General features: G+C 39.2%; 1 protein-coding gene across 10 annotated transcripts in view; it reads left to right on the top strand.

Moving 5' to 3' along the window:
- LOC127646510 (transcriptional enhancer factor TEF-5-like) overlaps window positions 1-19,026 on the top strand; it is a 74,616-nt gene that overhangs the window by 7,588 nt on the left and 48,002 nt on the right. For 9 of the 10 annotated variants that reach the window (XM_052130229.1, XM_052130227.1, XM_052130228.1 and 6 more), the window contains one exon: window positions 16,314-16,565. In XM_052130229.1, the coding sequence (XP_051986189.1) occupies window positions 16,442-16,565 (124 nt within the window). In that variant the 5' untranslated portion in view covers window positions 16,314-16,441. Of the gene's footprint in view, window positions 1-16,313; window positions 16,566-19,026 lie in introns of those variants that run through there. The other variant, XM_052130230.1, reaches the window with a different exon arrangement.

The following is a 19,026-nucleotide window of genomic DNA, read 5'->3' as shown; positions in this document are numbered from 1 at the left end:
CTCTGAGGGCAAATTGGTCTAAACCTCTACCATCACCTATGCAGATAGCTGGCATCTCCATTATAGCTCAGAGCTCCTTCAAAGCAAGCTTTCTAAGTTGACCATAACTCTCATCTAGAGCCCATATAGCTTGAGTATAAGGAACTGGGGCATGAACATAAGCCAATTCAAGTCTCCCCGCCTGGTCTACCTTTTAGATCCAATAACATTTATGCATTTGGCAGACGCTTTTATGCAAAGCGACTTACAGTGCAATTATTACAGGGACAATCCCCCCGGAGCAACCTGGAGTTAAGTGTCTTGCTCAAGGACACAATGGTGGTGGCTGTGGGGTTCGAAGCAGAGACCTTCTGATTAACAGCCCTGTGCTTTAGCCACTACACCACCACCACTCCAATAAGATGTGGTAACAAGTTGGATAGGGCCATCTTTAACATCATGTTCTGGCTTTCATCCTCCCTAGTGAGATCAGGGAACGAGGGACCTTCTTTCCTCCTATAGTTTGACTGCAGGGGCTCAATAGGGGGAGCTAGCTGACTTGGAGGGGTAGCAGATGCCCCCACCCCAATTAGTTATTTTTTTTAAGCTTAATTTCACAAATGTAATTATTAGTTCTTTTTTTTCATTACTTATTTAATTTTATGTATCAAAATGTAGTCATGGCAGTATGTCAAAAAGAACACAAAACATTAGAATGGTTTACACACAGTTTACAGGTGGTTGGGAGCAGGTGTCAAATTTGCTCTTACCAACTAACGTTTTGAACATACGAAAGCTTTCGTAAATCCGAGAATTTGGGTCAAAGTGACTTTTTTTAAAGTTTTACACAATTTCTTTTCGTGAATGAAGCCCAGTGATTTTGTTACCACACTAGATTGACGTTTTCCGCCACTGAAAACAGAGTGCTTCAAAAATGCTCTTTTTATCGCATAGTTTGGCAAATAAAAAAGGGTTGGTGTGGATTCATGTGCGAGATGAATGGTTAATTAAAGTAAATATTTACTGTTGTTCTTTTATTGAAGTTTTATTTATGGTGATTTATCAAAACGGGGTGAAAATCCCTCATATTGAGATTGATTTGAGCGCAACACATCTGTGCATCGCAGTGCTGTTGTAATGTCTGTAAACGTAATTTTTTTTTTTGTGATTTTTAACAGATGCCACATATCGCCTTTTGGTTGGTTTCTTCAATGGACTGCGTTTGTTGTTCAGCTGCAAATTTGCTGTTCTCATTTTCAGACATCACAACCAACCACAAACTCCATCCGTTGTCAGGCTTTGTCAGATGGGGATACGGCATTTCAACGTCTGCTTTTGCTCTCCTGTGCTCGCGTGTTTTAATGATTTGTTTGTTTTTGCGCTGAGATTTCACTCCCAGCACCCAAACCAGTCCTGAGGTTTGCAATCATCCTCTCCACTCATTTAATATAGAAAATTGCTCGCACCCGCATTGTTCTAGATGAAGAAATAATGAAAGAATTTTCCTTTTTTCACCCCAGTTTGCAGGCATATCCTCTTTAAAGAGCAAGCGTGTGTGATTGGAGGGATTGTTTGTGCCATTTGTGTTTATGTTGCTGGCCAGTTGACAGTTCCTTTAGCTGGTTTGTGTTAAGAGTCCAGCTGAGAGAGTAATGAGCCTCTATCCATTTGTGCAGACTGAAGCGCTCTTTTAGCACCCGCCGCAGAAGTGGCTCTCCAAATGGTGACCACTTACCTGTCTGTCAACAGAGCTCTGAACAAATATCTTGCTCTGTGTGTTTGAGCATTTGTGGGAAACGAGAGATTTTTACTCTTATAATGTGAATTTCACATACCGTTTGATGCGCTGCTGTTTTGCCTCTTTACCGCCCTGTATTTGTAAAAAGAAACATTTTATGTGGTCTTCAGTTCCCCAAATTAAATTTTTCCCTTTTAAATTAAAGGCTTTTTTCCTACGTCGCGGTTGAAGGAGCCTGTAGCGAGGCGTAAGCCAAAACACACACAATGTGTCGCTATGCTTTATTAATTATGATGTAGAGGCTGCCTATGAAACGGTGTTTATATTGCGCTGAAAATGAATGCCTGCTTTCGAGACACTTGTTTACATATATTTCCTGCGTGAGGCATTGGCAGATAAGATTTTTGGCTTCTCTGTGGTCTTTCAACTTGTGGGAGGGGCGAGCTATGGGCTAGAACAGTATCGCCTTTGTTTCTGTCTGTCTGAAGTTGCAAAATTTTCCAGTTGTTCTTGAAACCAACTGTTTGTGGCAGCCAGTTCACAGAGCAGTCAGCTACGCTCCATACACACATGCACCTGAGGTCTAATCTAATATCCCCATTTGGAAAAACAAGTAGACCTAGATTATTTTTAGTCCTGTTTTGTGGTGGGTTGTATTCGTTCTTCTAATTTTTCTTGCTGTTTATTTGTTATTGTTAACCTAGAAGATCCTTTGATTATTATTGGAGTCAACAAATTGTTACGATGAATAGTGTTGGGTGTTTCTCAAGAAAATCTTCTTGTCTTATTTAACCCTAAATCAATACAAAAATATATATGAAATGCTGTTTTGCATAAAGAAAATGAAGCCTGTTATAGGACCATTAAGATTTTTTGTATCGTGACATTATTTTCAGGATACTTAAGCACATTTCCCAATTCTCATTACCACAACGCTTCTGGACATTTTACTTTTACTATTCCCATGGTTTTCAATGATGATTTTCATTACTGTAACACTCATTTGAATATTGAACATTTTAAATAATATATCACTTTGTTAACATCGCAGTAATAAGAATATCATAATGATCTACGGGGAAACTGTGCGTAACTGTCATAAAAATATTGGTGCAATGAAAAAAACAAAAACGTATTAATGGCCCTAAAAATAGGCTTAATTTTCTACATGCAAAATTAAATATATGAATTGTTTATTTTGATTTTGGAATAAAATAATACCAGGTATTTTTTATTTAGTCAGACGATAAAATGGACGAACAAAACTCAAAAGACTTGCTTTCAAAGAGGAAACCAACTATATTTAGGGACTCAGTGTGGTAAGCACCCAGAAAACCCTAGCAACGCCATAGAAACCACCTACAACTTCCTAGCAATCATCCAGAACACCTAATGGCTCTGGTATACCGTTAGGGGTATAAATCGCAAGTTTCATCGCAATACAATCTTATATAAATTCTCTTAGACAGCAAGCCGATGTTTGCCGTTATTTCAAAGTCTGCCACAATTCGATTCAGGGGCCTGCGATTTATGTGCTATATTTTACCAAATCAATTACATTTATTATCTAAAAAATGCAAAAAGTGTAAATTCTGTTAGTTTATTAAAATAAATGTTAGTAAGTTTGTTTATTTGTAGATGTGAAAAGTCTTGTAATTGATGTTGGGGCAGGGCAGGCGTTTTCACTTTGCCTCTTTAGCACTGTTCAGAATATCACAGCTTTTTAGAAAATAAAATTCTCATGTAGAATTCAAATGTGTTTTATGCGCCACAATATCGAGGGATGCATGATTTAAATGCACATGTGAGCCGCTCTGCGCTATCCTGGAACCGGAGTTCACTGCCCTGTCGATGGGCGCAACTTCATGCTTCAATCACTCCGTGCACATCCGTGTGGCCACATGAGAAGCATATCTTGTGCTTATAAAGCAAGATGAATATCATAAGTTTGTTGCATCGCCTGATGGAAATGCATACAGATGTGGCTGGCAAGAGAATTTAAAAATAAAAGTGCATCTTAAAAATATATAAAGTGATCCTTATCTGTTGAATCAATGCCATTGTATCATTGGTGATTTGATCGATGCATCGATCCAAATCAACGCATATGCACTTTGACTGCTTTGATGCTCTTTTAGCACAGTTTATGCTGGGCGCATCCACCGGCGATGTGCAAAGATGAAGACTGTCTGCTTATCTAGAAAAAGCAGCTGCATGCGGACAGTCCACACGTGCTGTGCTGGTGACGAAATTTGTGTTGTGCACTATGCGTGAGATGCATCGGCACGCAAATCGTATAGCAAATCCTTGATGACCACCCAACATTCCCTACTCAAGAACTAGTCCCATTTTTTCAGAGAATGTAAAAGCGAGTTTAGTTTTGATATGAAAGGCAATTTCCCTTTTTTAGAATTTAAATTTTACTAATGAATGTTGCTGTACAAGTCATATATCTGCTTAAACATACTGTATTTGTTCTGGAAATCTGTAATCTAACCTTTAGTGAGTCATCTTATTACTTAAGAAGTCATTTTGTAAATATGATTTATATGGAATTTAGTAGATGGTATCGATGTTTCTCTCTTTGTCTATCTCTCTGCTGAGTTCAGTACATGGGGCCTCGTTCTTATTGCCGTCCCAAGAGTCCTGTGTTTGCATTTGTCTCTCTATGCATGTCTTTTCCGTTTTCATGGGGTTTGGCACCAGCCTCTGCCTTAGCCACTAAATGACCAAGTCAGGCATGAGCCGTACTTGACAAATTTGCCTGAAGATTTTCCGAGGAAAGTGCTGAATCAGACTTTAGAGAGTGAGTCCTCTGGCACACACGCCACGCTTTGTGTCAATCTTTCCTCTGCCGACTGATTCAGAACTCGATTTAACCATATGGCCAGATCTGAAAGCAGTTGGTGTCCAAGAAATTCACCTTGACGGATAATGTGAAAACCCAGAAATCATAAGCTGTTAATGTCCCTGAGATTCATGTGGGAGAGTGTTACTGATCAAACGGCAATGTTCAGACGTTTAGTGTTCTTTGTTGAGTAAGAATGTTGAATGTAAGAATGTCATTTTGACCCTTTCTTGTCTATCTAGCAGTTCAGCAGCTCACACTCTCTCTTTCAGTCTCTTCAAATGCTCTGATTGTTTCCTGATTGCCGAGCCAGAGAGGAAGTTAGAGGAAGTTATTGGAGAAGTAGTGTAGAATTTATTAGAGCTAAACTGAGAGACTGGAAGAAAAGCGAGAGACTAAATGAGCACGATAAAGGAGGTGGAGTGACAGAGAGGCAAAATGCAAGTTATGTGGAACGAGAGAACGCGAAGTGTTTCTCCTCTCAGACAAGCTAATAGTCCTAGACGAGGAGATGTCTCTAACCAAGAAGATTGCTTTTAAACAAAACTCTTTGGAATATTTGAATCTTAAGCTGCTGTCCATGTTTGCTTGAAGGCAGAGCTCAGCTTAACCTGCATCTCTCTGGAACGTCTTGATTAAAACCCATCAAACTTGATTAACATCACATGTGAGGCCAGAAACATGTGAGCACAAACTCTTCTAGCCATGCAAGTGAAGGCTGCACAATTCTGACAAAAATAATTGTCAATTATTTCACTTGATCACGATTTAAAAGAATAGGGCTAGTAACTGACACCGATCTCCCGATTCGTTTCGATTTCAGAAGCTTTCAATTCTGATTCATTTGGGTTAAAATGTCAATTTTGCCTGCATATATAAGAAATTCTCATAATGCATTTACTCTTAACATGCAGTGACTGCGTTAACATGGATACCAGAAAGCGGCTTATTGTGAGGAAAGCAACTTTCCACAGCAACGTAATTTCCCCACAACGCTTGTTACATAACAAACAAAGATATCAGTGGAATATGTCGCTTCTCCGTTGCTTCGTTTATTTCCAGATATTTCAGATTTGTTCCAATTTTTGTTTCCTTAACTTTTCATCACAAACTACAGCAGAATTGCGCTGCAATAGTGGGGTTTCCCTCTTATATAAAACTCTGGGATTCCCCCAATGTACAGCACATATACGCAAACATGAGGGACAGTCGATATTTTTGCCGTGTATAAATGGTTACACATTATAGTGTATGTGCTTTTCCTACTGTACTCTGAGAAATGTTGAATTCTTTCCACTGTGTTGACTTGTTATTGAGCTGCATCCTATGACTTTTGTTATCCGGTCTGTTGACACACATACGGATACTTTAAACACCCATCAGAACGCCGCTTATGCATATACATGACCATATTAAGCCACGTTCTAGAGGAGAAACCTGGATGTGATAAACCACTTTCTCTTAATCCATTAAGCGACATGAGGAAATCCGCATTCTCGTTTACATGATGTTTCAGAATGCCGCGTTCTGGCAAAACCCTTGAATAAATTGCTTTCTTAAGTGCAAGTAAACGTGGCCAGTGAAAGGATCTCGGAGCTTAACTTCTCCGCCACTATACTGCAAATCACAGACATTTTCTGTCACATAGCATGAAATTGCATATATGTGTGTGATTTACTCCCATTGTAAAGCGTAGTGCATAGAGTTGACTAAATGATCGATCTTGGGATTTTAGGAATCTAAATCTGGATCTGTTCAAATGAAAATTTCAATTAATCGGTAAATAGAACACGCAACTGAACCTAAATAGAATCACGAATAGTTAGCCTATTTGCTGTGATTGTAATCGCAATTGTTTATTTGATTAATTGTGCAGCCCTAATGCAAGATCAAATCATACATCGCATTCCGATATGTGTTTTAGCACAATTCATAAAGCAGCGCTCAAATATTTAGCATTCTCACAGTTGGCACAAGAGGAGAATCAGCATATGTCTTCTTGTAAAGTCAGTTTTCTCTTTCAGATCAACTACAGTCATGGCGGAGCAATAGTTGGAACAGAATCTTGCTGAGCAATTTAAAGTTACTTACTGTCAACAACATGTTTACAGCTAGCTGCCTGAATAATAAAACATCCACCGCCCCCTTGAGTACTGAGGTTTGTTACTGCCACTTGAATGCAAGAACGCATTTTAAGTGTGCACAACGGGACTGCATTCTTGCAGTGCATTGGCGAAGAATTTGCAGAGTATGTTTCTGGCCTAAATCCATTTCTTTATTTGTATTAGATGATATTAGCGTCCAACAGATGCTATATTGAGCTTATGAGATCATGAAGCCCAGAGCTCACAGTCAAATTTTTGGACCTTAATATATCATTGCATATTAGCCTTATGCTGATGTTTATTGCATAATTATTTTTCCTGGCTTTTTCAGTAAAACAAAGGGAACATTCACTTAGCACTGCGTGTTTTAAAAATCTGTTGACTTGCTACATATTAAGAATGTGATGAAATGCATGTGGTGTCAGAACAATTCTCTGTGTTGGTCAAACTAGATTTTTCTGAGCTGTTACGAAGATGTTTGTTCTTCCATTTGGCCACCCAATGGCTTTATGGTGGCCAGTTCCTGGTGTGTGGCCTTTGGTCGAAAAACCTTAAACACTGTTGTTTTAAAAGGCAGACCATCAAAGCCAATGAGCTAAAAAACAAACAAACATAAAAACACGCAAGTGAATGGCAGGTTTACCGTTTTTTTTGTCACTCTTTTAGTTCACGTATCAGTTTGTTGGTCAAAGATGTAACTGGGCTCGTTATTAATGCTTGTCCAGGACAAGTGGAAATTTTAACGGGCAAGTATTCCAGTCAAGCAAACCATGGTTTGAAAATACACTGCTCAGCTAGCCATGATGAAAACAGGGTTGCGGATTTATTTAGATGATTACATTATCTTGAAGGAAGAGCAAAGAGATGCACTTTGAGCATTCTTTCATGGAATTGGCCTGCGAGTCTTCACATAATGACAAATTAATATGCATTATATTGTGATTATATACGTATCGTTAGAGATTACATTAGAACAGCCAATAATATTGGATATGCGAGTCACTGGAACAACAATGAGATGCAATGCGAACGTGGAAAAGTGTAGTATAATTTGGCCTGTACATTATAACGAAAAATAGCCTCCTAAACCGTGTAAGGAATGGTCTTGTATGAATTACCCATTAGGGAGTCCGTTTCCTATCTGGAAGATCACAACCAGTAGAAAGCACATGCCATTTTGTTTTTGCCATGACCAGGGGGCTGAAGAGTCTTGATGCGGTTTTTGCCATAGTTGGAAATCTGTGCTGGAGAATGAGGAAAAGAGAGGAGAGACTTTGCCTTCAGACTCTATACGTCTTTATCTGTAATCTGAACCCATCCAGCAGCTGCTGCTACACTTGTCCAGCCCTGTTGTTTTCTCTCTGCTGACTGTTTTTTTTTGTGTGTGTGTGTGTGTGGGTGTGTTTGAGAGAGCAAAATATACTGAAGAATACTCTCTTGCTTGAGTTGAAGGGCGGGTGTGCTGTCGAAGCTTCCCCGGAGGGATATACTCCCTAGGGGTACTATTGCCAACAAGTGTTCCAGCTGCAACAGTGTCCTAACAAATCTCACATTCTGAGCAGCGTTTAACAGTTGGGAGGACGACTGTAGAGAGAGATCCATGCATTAGTTCCAATATTAAAAAAGGGAATTGTAGCTGTGTCTTGTCATAGTGTGGTTGCTTCAATTCTAGGTCCTAGTTTTGGCTAGACCCTCTAGCTTGCAGGTTTGGCTCCTTGCCAAGCTACCGTTAACTCTCTCGGTTCCACCCCCGCATCTCTTCTTTTACTGGCTGGATGGCGTGAAGACCTCCCTCCTGGACCGGATCCTCCACTTGGTTCTTTCCCGCCAAAAAGTCCTCCTGGGATGACTAACTCGCAGATGGACTCCAGCACTTGCTCTGAGAGGCTGTATTCGTGTGTTTGCACTGGAAAGTCCCTCCGCTCCTTTGACAGTTCGTGGAGTCCCTGAAATCTAGGAAGATTACTTATTGAGACTAAAAGCAATACTTGGATATGCAAGATGCTTCCTTATGAAATATAGCAAACAATCATCTACGATAGTCAGTATGTTTACATGCATTTTAAAAGCTTGATTTCAGTTGGACTGAAACAATAATTTGTCTTTTTTAAATTTTATGTAAACTAGTCAGATTGCGTTTTCAGACCTGTAGCTCAGTTTCATGCAGAAATGATACACGTTAATCAGACCAAAATAGAGCAAAACAGTGCCACCTACTTTTTCAGCTTGTTCTTCGGTCAGTTGAAGTTCAGATTTTCATATGAAGGTGTCATTCAGTACACCGCTGTTGGTGTGGCACCTTTGTTAAAGACTGAAGTAATTGGATTGTCTGTTTGAATCGCACTTGAGGCGATCGATCACCTTTTTTCCTCTTTAGCGGAGACACTTTTCCGTGTTCAATACAAGTTAAGCTCAATCGATGGCATTTGTGGCATAATATTGATTACCACAAAAATTATCCCCTATTACTGAAAAAAAAAAGCTAAATCGAGGTTACAGCAAGGCACTTACAATGGAAGTGAATGCGGCCAATCCTAAAATGTTAAAAAGGCTCACTGTTTTAAAAGTATAGCCAATGGACGAAAGCAACATGAGTGTTAGCAGGATTTTAGTGTGATAAAATCACATGCTAACCTTTTTTTGTGTAAAGTTGAATCCAATTTTGCATCTTCATTGCCATGACGATGTAATGCTGTAAACCCTAAAATTACATTTGAAACAACTTTATATCTCAAATACACTCTCTTACAGAAAAATTTATGTAAGTGTTTTTATAAGCTTCAAATTTCTGCCTTTTAAACCTTCCAAATAATTGACTCTATGAACTACCATTGTAAGTGCCTCACTGCAACCTTGATTTTTTTGTTTATTTTGTTAAATAGAATAGAATAGAAACCTTTATTTTGGTCGCACATTATACATTTTTGCATATATACAGTGAAATTTTATTGTTTTCACATACAGTGGGAATCTTATAAGATTCTTGATAAGAATCTTATTTATCACCATCTTGGAGTCATTCAGGTGTTTTTTGTGTCTTGCACTGAGGAGAGGCTTCCGTCGGGCCACTCTGCCATAAAGCCCCGACTGGTGGATGGCTGCAGTGATGGTTGACTTACTACAACTTTCTCCCATCTCCCGACTACATCTCTGGAGCTCAGCCACAGTGATCTTTGGGTTCTTCTTTACCTCTCTCACCAAGGCTCTTCTCCCCCGATAGCTCAGTTTGGCCGGACGGCCAGCTCTAGGAAGGGTTCTGGTCGTCCCAAACGTCTTCCATTTAAGGATTATGGAGGCCACTGTGCTCTTATGAACCTTAAGGGCAGCAGAATTTGTTTTGTAACCTTGGCCAGATCTGTGCCTTGCCACAATTCTGTCTCTGAGCTCTTCAGGCAGTTCCTTTGACCTCTTGATTCTCATTTGCTCTGACATGCACTGTGAGCTGTAAGGTCTTATATAGACAGGTGTGTGGCTTTCCTAATCAAGTCCAATCAGTATAATCAAACACAGCTGGACTCAATTGAAGGTGTAGAACCATCTCAAGGATGATCAGAACAAATGGACAGCACCTGAGTTAAATATATGAGTGTCACAGCAAAGGGTCTGAATACTTAGGACCGTGTGATATTTCAGTTTTTCTTTTTTAATAAATGTGCAAAAATGTCAACAATTCTGTGTTTTTCTGTCAATATGGGGTGCTGTGTGTACAATAATGAGGAAAAAAAATGAACTTGAATGATTTTAGCAAATGGCTGCAATATAACAAAGAGTGAAAAATGTAAGGGGGTCTGAATACTTTCCGTACCCACTGTATCCCAGCTAAGCTGGGGTCAGAGTGCAGGGTCAGCCATGATATGGTGCCTCTGGAGCCTTGACTGTTGGGCCTTGCTCAAGGGCCCAACAGTGGCATCTTGGCGGTTCTGTGGCTTGAACCCCCAACCTTCTGGTCAGTAACCCAGAGCCTTAACCTTTGAGCCACCACTGCCCCAAATAAAAGGAGGGACAAGCCAAAATTATTTTAACATTATGCCACAAGTGCTGTCGATTGAGCATAACTTCTATTGAATCTGGAATATTCCTTTAACCCCAGGTTATTAGTGGTAAGCATTCTGCAAGTCGCTTTGGATAAAAGCATCTGCTAAAAGTATCGGCGAGGTTTCTCTGAAACAACTTCGTCTTCAGCGCTGTACTCAAGGGTGCTACAGTTACTTTTCTTTCTGTAAAATGTGTGTTATACTTTTAGATCTTAGTCAACATAATTACTAAGAACACATCTATATTAGCTGTATTATTGATGTGTTGTAAAGGCTCAATACAGTTCTAGTTTGGCCTTATTTTGCTTAATGTCTTTGCATATGAAATACCTCTTATGCATGACCACAGTGTCTGACTGAGTCATAAACAGCCTCTCTGAGAGGAAAATCCGAAGAGTCAACAATGTAAGCCTCAATCATTGCCCCGTTCCTGGAATGGCCCTGTGACTAAGCCTTTGTGATTTTGGTAAGAACATTCTGGCAACTTCAGTCCCTCCGAACACCTCCAGTATTCCACGCTGTATCCCATTTGTTAGGAATTATCTCAGAGTCCACTAGTTTTAAAGCGATGCTCTATAGTTGATCATACTTTTTGAAGTTTCTCTGGACTTTATGATACAGATATAAATTCTAAACTAGTACCATAATACAAAGTTATTCAGTAATTTTACATGCACTTAAAAATTATGATTTCAGATGCAAGGATAGGCATCAATTTGGATATTACTGAGAATGTTTGTCTAGTTATATATAATAATCAACTTGACAAAGTAGAGGTAAATTTGAAAGCAAATATAAAAGATCAATCTTGGGATTTTAAGAACTGCCATCTGAATCGTTCAAATGAAGATTGCAATTAATCTAATATATACTTATAGCGTGACTATGCAAAAACCCACTGTAGCTTGATAATAACTGTGCATGTAAATGTACTGACTGTTAGCAATCTTGTAACCTCAAGAGAAGCAGTTCTGTCAGCAACTCAATGCTGCACTCGACAACAATACGTACTGTGTTGGAGCTCTGTGAGATAGTGGGCAGGGACGGGTGTTTTTATTCAATGGGCGTCTCAATGAATGTGTGAGCCGAGTGGATTTCACTGCATTATTTACATTCCTGCACCACATGGAAATTCTTCAGCATTATATACTGAATAAGAGCTCTGTTTGGTTCTCGAGAGACATTGGGAACGACTTCAGCGAAAATCTGTGTGTGCCATGTCATTGAATCAAGAGTCGTGACGTCCTAGCTGCCTGATGGGAAAATTAGGCATTTGTGCCTGTTTTTTAACAATCTTTCCTGATAATTGCCAGCTTGCTGCATCACGTAGCGCTCAATGGACTTTAAAGTTGCAGAAACATATTTGAAGAGCTCGTTTGTTGTGAGAAAGATATAATGCTATTGACTCTGTCTAAACTTATTCTTGTTCTTATTTGCCATGTCTCTTTTTGAAAGAAATGTGCTAAGTTGATTTTTCTGAAATCTGCTTCAAGATCAAAGGGTAAGATCAAAAGAACGCACTGCCAGATGTGAGTTGCACTTAGCATCAGAAATCTACTTTGGCTTTGGATCAATGTATTGTGCGCAGCTGTTGTTCTTCCAGGACACTGTCTTGGTAATTTCAACTTTAAATCTCACTATTTGCTATTAACCTTACAAAAAAGTAGCATGTAAAGCATGCCATGTTAATCAAACCATACCATTATGTTAAAGTGCCATTTTACTTAAATGTATGCTAATGCCATGACTTTTGGACACTACCATGACAGCTAGGGCTTGGTATTGATACAGATTTCTTGATTTGATTCCAATTCTCAAGCTTCTGATTTACCTTTTAATATTAATTTCTCCCCCATCTAATGCTTTCAATTATGATGGGGACCTTCTAACTAGGTACGTTATGAAATGTATGAATTTTAAAAATATATGTTTTAATATTAGCTTTTCAGCATTTTTATCACATTATCTCATTTTTGTCAGTTTTCGAGTTATGAAAATGTATTTTAGTTGTAATTTTTTCCAAGCATGGCAGTTTTTCCTTTAGTTTACGAATACATTTTAGTTAACAATAATAACACTGGGTACCATGGTACTGGAATTATTGCACCATGTTATTTAAATGGGATTCCAAGGTCATTCCAAGAATACCATGGTGCTACAATGGTAGATGTCCAAAAACCACGGTTCTTCTTGGTACTAGGCCTATTTTGTGTAAGAACAAGCCATGTCCAAGCAGAGTTGGCCTGCAGTTAGCAGCACTACTAGCTCTCGCTTTATTTGGAGCACCGAGAATGTTCAGGTCCCTGGGTGTGCTGATGTTGCATTTTGTCCAAAACAATCCCACTGTTTTTCAGACTCCGAAGTGGATGTCTAAATTGGTCAGTCCTCCCCTCCCGTCCCTACAGCTTTGTCTCAAACCCCAAACCCACCCATAGACTACAGCACGCCTCCCTCTTCCCTCCCCTCATCCTTTACTCTCCTCTCCTTATTTGGGCAGAGTGTTTGGGAGTGCAGGTTGGGGAAGAGGGTAGAGCGAGAGGGGGCTTGGTTGACATAAGCGCGAGAGAGAAAGAACTCAAGCCGCACTTCCTTAATAAGGACATGTCTGGAATTTAAGCCCAACTCTCCAATAGAGTGGCTTCTCTGCACTCCCCATACACATGCCCATCTCTCACCCTCTTCTCCAGTACATATATGCACAAAATGCATAGATAGTTTTTTCTAAATTGGAAAATACAGCCATGTCTTGTTCATAGAGTAAGCAAATCATATACCGTATGTTACCTCGTGCAATGCCATAAGGTGATTTTATGTGGTAACATTGCAGAATGCATTCCACATTAGTTTATTCTAAAAACGTGTAGGGTGTGCTATATAATTAATGGTGATTGAAAAAGACAAACCCCACAGTGTGTATCTTGATGCGCATCATTTGTGCGACAGACATGCATGATACCCAAATCGTGCATATTGTTGAGAAGACATACTGTGCGCTTGTAATATGCACTATGCATCCAGCCATGTAGTGTATGAATTTTCAAAGTATAGTATCGTCCCGAATGGAAAGGTTTTTTTTTTTTTCATGTACGGAAGCATTCGCTGTTTTTGAGCTGACAGGTATGGCGTTTCAAACGCATGTGATTCGTTGCTGCTAGCTTTAGCATGTTAGCAAAACTCAGTTCAACACATGTATCTCTAATAATGTGCATATTTACACATTGATTGTAAAGCTTTCAACTCACATTTGTGAGGTGCTGTCTTCACAGAAGTTTTTCTAGTTGCCGCATTCATCATTAATTACACTGTCACTTCTGTGGCTTCAATCCTCGGGGCCAATGGCCTTTGGCCCGCCAATTTCAAAGAAAGCCAACTGGGGATTGAGGCAGGGTCGATGTCAAAGGTGAAGTTTCGCTGTGTCTGGTCAGAGGTTTCAGCACCAAGATCACTGAGCTTGCAGGTTGTGTATCCAGCACACAATGGTACAGGTTCGGGAAAAATAAAAAAAAATGGCAGGCACTGTACAAATCCATTAAAACACAAAGAGGGGGGCAAAGAGGTGCCCAAAGAACATGGTTAGAGATCATGGACGGCGTGCTGGGACATTGTCCCTTTGTTAGTGGAGAGACCACTCGGGACACCATGGCAGTTACAGTCGGTGAGTTGTCAACGCTGACTTATCTTGCTAGCTATTAGGCCTGTCGCGATTTATTAAATAACCATCTAATCGTGGTTATTTGATCTAACCGCAGTTATTTGAGACAACCGCGATTATTGGGCATTCAAATTCCAATCATATTTTAATGCCCAAATAAGGGAATTTTAATCGAATATACTGTATGAATGTTCCTGGTTCATAGATTTAAGATTTCTAAGCGTTTTGGATGGTTTCCTCTCATGATGTAAGTGCTGTTTTCACAACTGTAACTTAACAAAGAAATGTCACATCCTTAATGCCTGTTTTTCCCCATTTATGTGAAAACGACAATAAATATAAAAATATTGCATGTTCTTAGGAGTGCCAAAACCTCTACATTCTGTGGCTATTATAATAATGTGCATTTCAATTCACAGAGTTTTTACAAAGTCTGTGGTCTCCCAAAAACGTGGGTGTCCATTTTTATCACATCCATAACACAATCTCATTTCCTGATTTAAACTGAAGAAAAAAAAAAAAAACTTTTCCAATGTCTGGACTCTTAGTGGTCTATGATTATACATAGCATTTTTTGATATATTCCTTGTGAGTACTTTGTATATGAAGCTACATCTTCACTACATATGTCACATCCATAATGCTGGAATTGCCCTTAGAGTACAGTTCCTGAATGTTATTTACATATACTATTTATTATTTTTACCTTTTTTTTTATTTATTTTTTTATGTATTTGTGGAAATACATTTATTCAAATAAAAAATTAAGGGCTGCTTATTGGATCAGTAAAGGTAAATCCTACACAGAATATCATAAGGTGGACCCTTTTTACTATTTAAACCCTTGTTAAATGGTTCTCAAGTTTGTTAGATGTAAAGGGTTTATGGTTTTTGACCTCTGTGCAGTCAAGCCCATAAGGACTAGTGAGTGTGAATGAGTTTGTGTTTCCACTTTAAACATTGAGCCCCTGAACAGGACTGGCCTTCTCCATTTGAGATAAGCCCATTGCACTAATTATTGGTTCTTCTATCAGAGAATGTAATCTCCTTCACTTTTGTTTGACATTTATTCTCAAAACATTCTGAGGTTCTGTAACTCTTATGTCGAACATACAGTGACTGCAACCATCCTGATCAGAGTAAACATTGTTTGTCATCCCTTGAGAAGCAAATGCAATTTGGAAACGTATTGAATCGCTAATTATTTACTCTCTGGCTTTGGATTGAGGCCTGGGTCCGCAATGTTGAAAATTAATTTGACTGCTCACATATTCCAGTAGTCTCCATGCCGTTGTTTGCTCATTCTATGTCTCCAGGCTGCCATGTCAAGCTTATTCTTTCAGCGTGTGTGTAACCAGAGCGTTTGAATATCCCCAAAGGAAGGTCGCAATCGGAGTCAGTCGTATTTACCCAAGCTGCGTTTTTTTGTCAACATCAGCAGAAAATGAAATAAAAGAATGAAATATGTTGGCATGATAGTGACTCCAGGGACCCAATCCTCATGAACAATACCATGCGAAAAAGAGGCAGCCTGAAAAACGCTTAAGATCTCTTAACCATTTTCAGACGCTTAAGACGGCCACATTGGGCTGCTCGTTCCTAACCACAGGTATTTTTGTAGGCCAGTCCTAATTATCTAATCCTTTCAAATGGGATTTTTATAATGTCAAAAATTCATTTGTCATTTTGCGAATGCTAGAGGAAAGGAAACCATAATAAGAGTTACAATTGCTGTTGTCTTCATTAGTTGTGGAGGGAATTAAGTTTAAGCTTCAGATTTGTGGGTGAGCAGTTCTAAATTAAGTGAGTGATGTCGATGTGAATGGGGTGGATTGTTTCCATTAAAAGAAATGAGAGGATTTTCTCAGAATAATTGACTTGATCTCTATGACCACAGTATAATGATTATGATTGGTAATCTCTTTCTGCCTCTCGGCCTCTCTTTCTATTTTTTCAGTAATTGCATAGTGTTGGGGCTCGTGGCAGGGCCCGGTAGGAGCCGACACCATTGCGTCCAACAAGTGGAGTGCAAACGGCAGCCCGGAGCAGGGGCTGGAGGATGGGAGTGATGAGCTGGACAAGGCAATGGACGGAGACGCCGAGGGCGTATGGAGCCCAGACATTGAACAGAGCTTTCAGGAGGCGCTGGCGATCTACCCGCCCTGTGGTCGGCGCAAAATCATCCTCTCGGACGAGGGAAAGATGTATGGTAAGTGAGCTTGAGTTTACAGGACAGCTTGCTGTTAAAAAGTTTGAAACACATTATGTTATGACCTAAAAAGAGTGTGATGTAATAAAGCATCAAGTGATAAATCTCTTCCACATTAACGTGGTTCACATTGTGCATCACATTATGCTTAATATCCCAGACCCACACTTCTAAACTATGAAAATCAGGGATTCTGTTATAGTTAGGTTAGGGTTAGATCTATTGAACATGGATTGAATCTGTTAAACACATGACATTTTTTGTGGCTCAGTTGGTAGAGCGGGTCGGTCACTAATCACAGGCCCACATGACTCCACATGCCGAAGTGTCCTTGGGCAAGACACTGAACCCCAAGTTGCTCCCAATGGCAGGCTAGCGCCTTGTATGGCAGCTCTGCCGCCATTGGTGTATGAATGTGTGTATGAATGGGTGAATGAGTCACAGTGTAAAGCGCTTTGAATACTGTTAAGGTTAAGAAGGCACTATATAAGTGCAGACCATTTACCAGACCATTTAAATATAATAACATGATGATTGATATAATTTTTTTTTTTTTTATATATACTTCTATAACATTTGTGCACTTCTGTTTTTGCAGTTCAAATAAAAAAGATTTTATTTATGACAAAATAAAATGTGTATTCCAGAGGAACAATACACCTTTTTGGGGGTACTGTGTTATAGTGGTATAATAGATAATTGATCTTGCCATCCAGACCACTAGAGGGTGCCGCTTTCTCACACAGCGCTGAACTCAGAAATGCCGCCTTTTAAAGTGCACCTATTATGGTTTTGAAACGTGCCTGATTATGTTTTAAAGGTCTCACACAATAGATTTAATGAATCCAAGGTCAAAAACACTTAAATTTGCTCAATTTAAATTGCAGCATGACCTTTTTTTTCCCAGTGTTAAAAATGGCTTGTTCAAAGAACCGTTCTAAAGGATTCATTTTAAACTCCTCCTTTCAGAGATCCTACTCTGCTCTGATTGGTCAGATGCCCCAGTCTGTTACGATTGGTCTACCACTGTGTAGTCTAGTGTTTGTGGGTGGGTCAAAGCGGTTCGCGAGCAGCCAATGAAGACCAGAGGCGGGTTTTTGTTACCAAATTACGTAGGTTAGTACAGGAAATAATTCTGGAATTACTAACGACTCCTTTCAGGTGTTCGGAATCGGTTCTTTCTTTTGGAAGTCAATAACTCTGTTTGTTGTGCACTTTGATTTTTGAAACTTTGTAGAATTTTTTTACATTCACAAACAGCTATATCACACACTACATGAAAGGTAATATTTGAAAAAACATAATAAGCTTAAAAAATGACAAATTAATTTAGTGGTTAATCAGAAGGTCGCTGGTTCGAACCCCATGGCCACCACCATTGTGTCCTTGAGCAAGGCACTTAACTCCAGGTTGCTCCGGGGGGATTGTCCCTGTAATAAGGGCTCTAAGTCGCTTTGGATAAAAGCATATGCCAAATGCATAAATGCATAAATGCATAAATGTAACATGTAAATAAGCTCTCTAAGGTTTAGTTATCGCGCAAGGCCATATTGTGATTTCAGTCGTAATTCAAACAATCATGCAGCATTAATGGATATCATACAGATATCTCAGAAGTCAAAGTCTGCTGGTTTCAAAGCATTTTGGATGATTTCGCTCATCATGTAGCCTATAGGTAAGTACCGCTTTCACAACTGTCACGTCCGTTTATGGCAGTTGTTCTGCACTAGCATAAGAAGGAGAGAATAATAATTAAATATAGCATGTTCGTAGGAACGCCAATGCTTTCGCACATATCATAGCTATTATTATTTCTTGATTATGCGTTTGAATGTTTTTACAAAGTCTGTTATTAATTATAGATAAACCATCGGTTTTTCATATTTCATGCTTGTATTCGATATACAGAGGGTTTTAATATGACCAATAATTGGCCAATAAATATCGGCAGACAATATATTGGTGCATCCCTAATAAAATGTTTAAAAAAAAAATTGAAATAAACCATTTCTAAAACAAAAATGTACTTTCCATAATCGTCATTTCCACGACAGAATTCTATTAAACACAATAAAGAATTTGAGATGTGCTGGAAATGATACTGTGGTGGGACTTTTCATGACTTTCAGAAAATGACAAGTCTCCTGTGATGCATGTACATATATTGCTAATACACAAATCAAAAGAAACAATTGTGAGGAAAAATGTTTTAATGAGACTTCACTTTCTAGAAGTCCACAGTGAAGTTGAAGAAACACCCAGTTTTCACTTTGATCAATGAGAATGTGATTAGCTGCAATGCCTTTTTGATTACATCTCTGCACTACTGGTTTTGAGATAGAGAGGGCTTTGTGTCTTTGCTGGTTGCAAGACAAGTGTTTCTGGATAGAATGGGTAATGGTAGGGGCGAGGACAAGCAGGGATGGAAACTAGAGAATAGATAAGAGAGAGGGAGATAATG

The sequence above is a fragment of the Xyrauchen texanus genome, chromosome 7, assembly GCF_025860055.1.
Source record: "Xyrauchen texanus isolate HMW12.3.18 chromosome 7, RBS_HiC_50CHRs, whole genome shotgun sequence".
Lineage (NCBI taxonomy): Eukaryota > Metazoa > Chordata > Actinopteri > Cypriniformes > Catostomidae > Xyrauchen > Xyrauchen texanus.
Note: the sequence above shows the minus strand (reverse complement) of the source record. Positions and strands in the feature narration are given on the sequence as shown.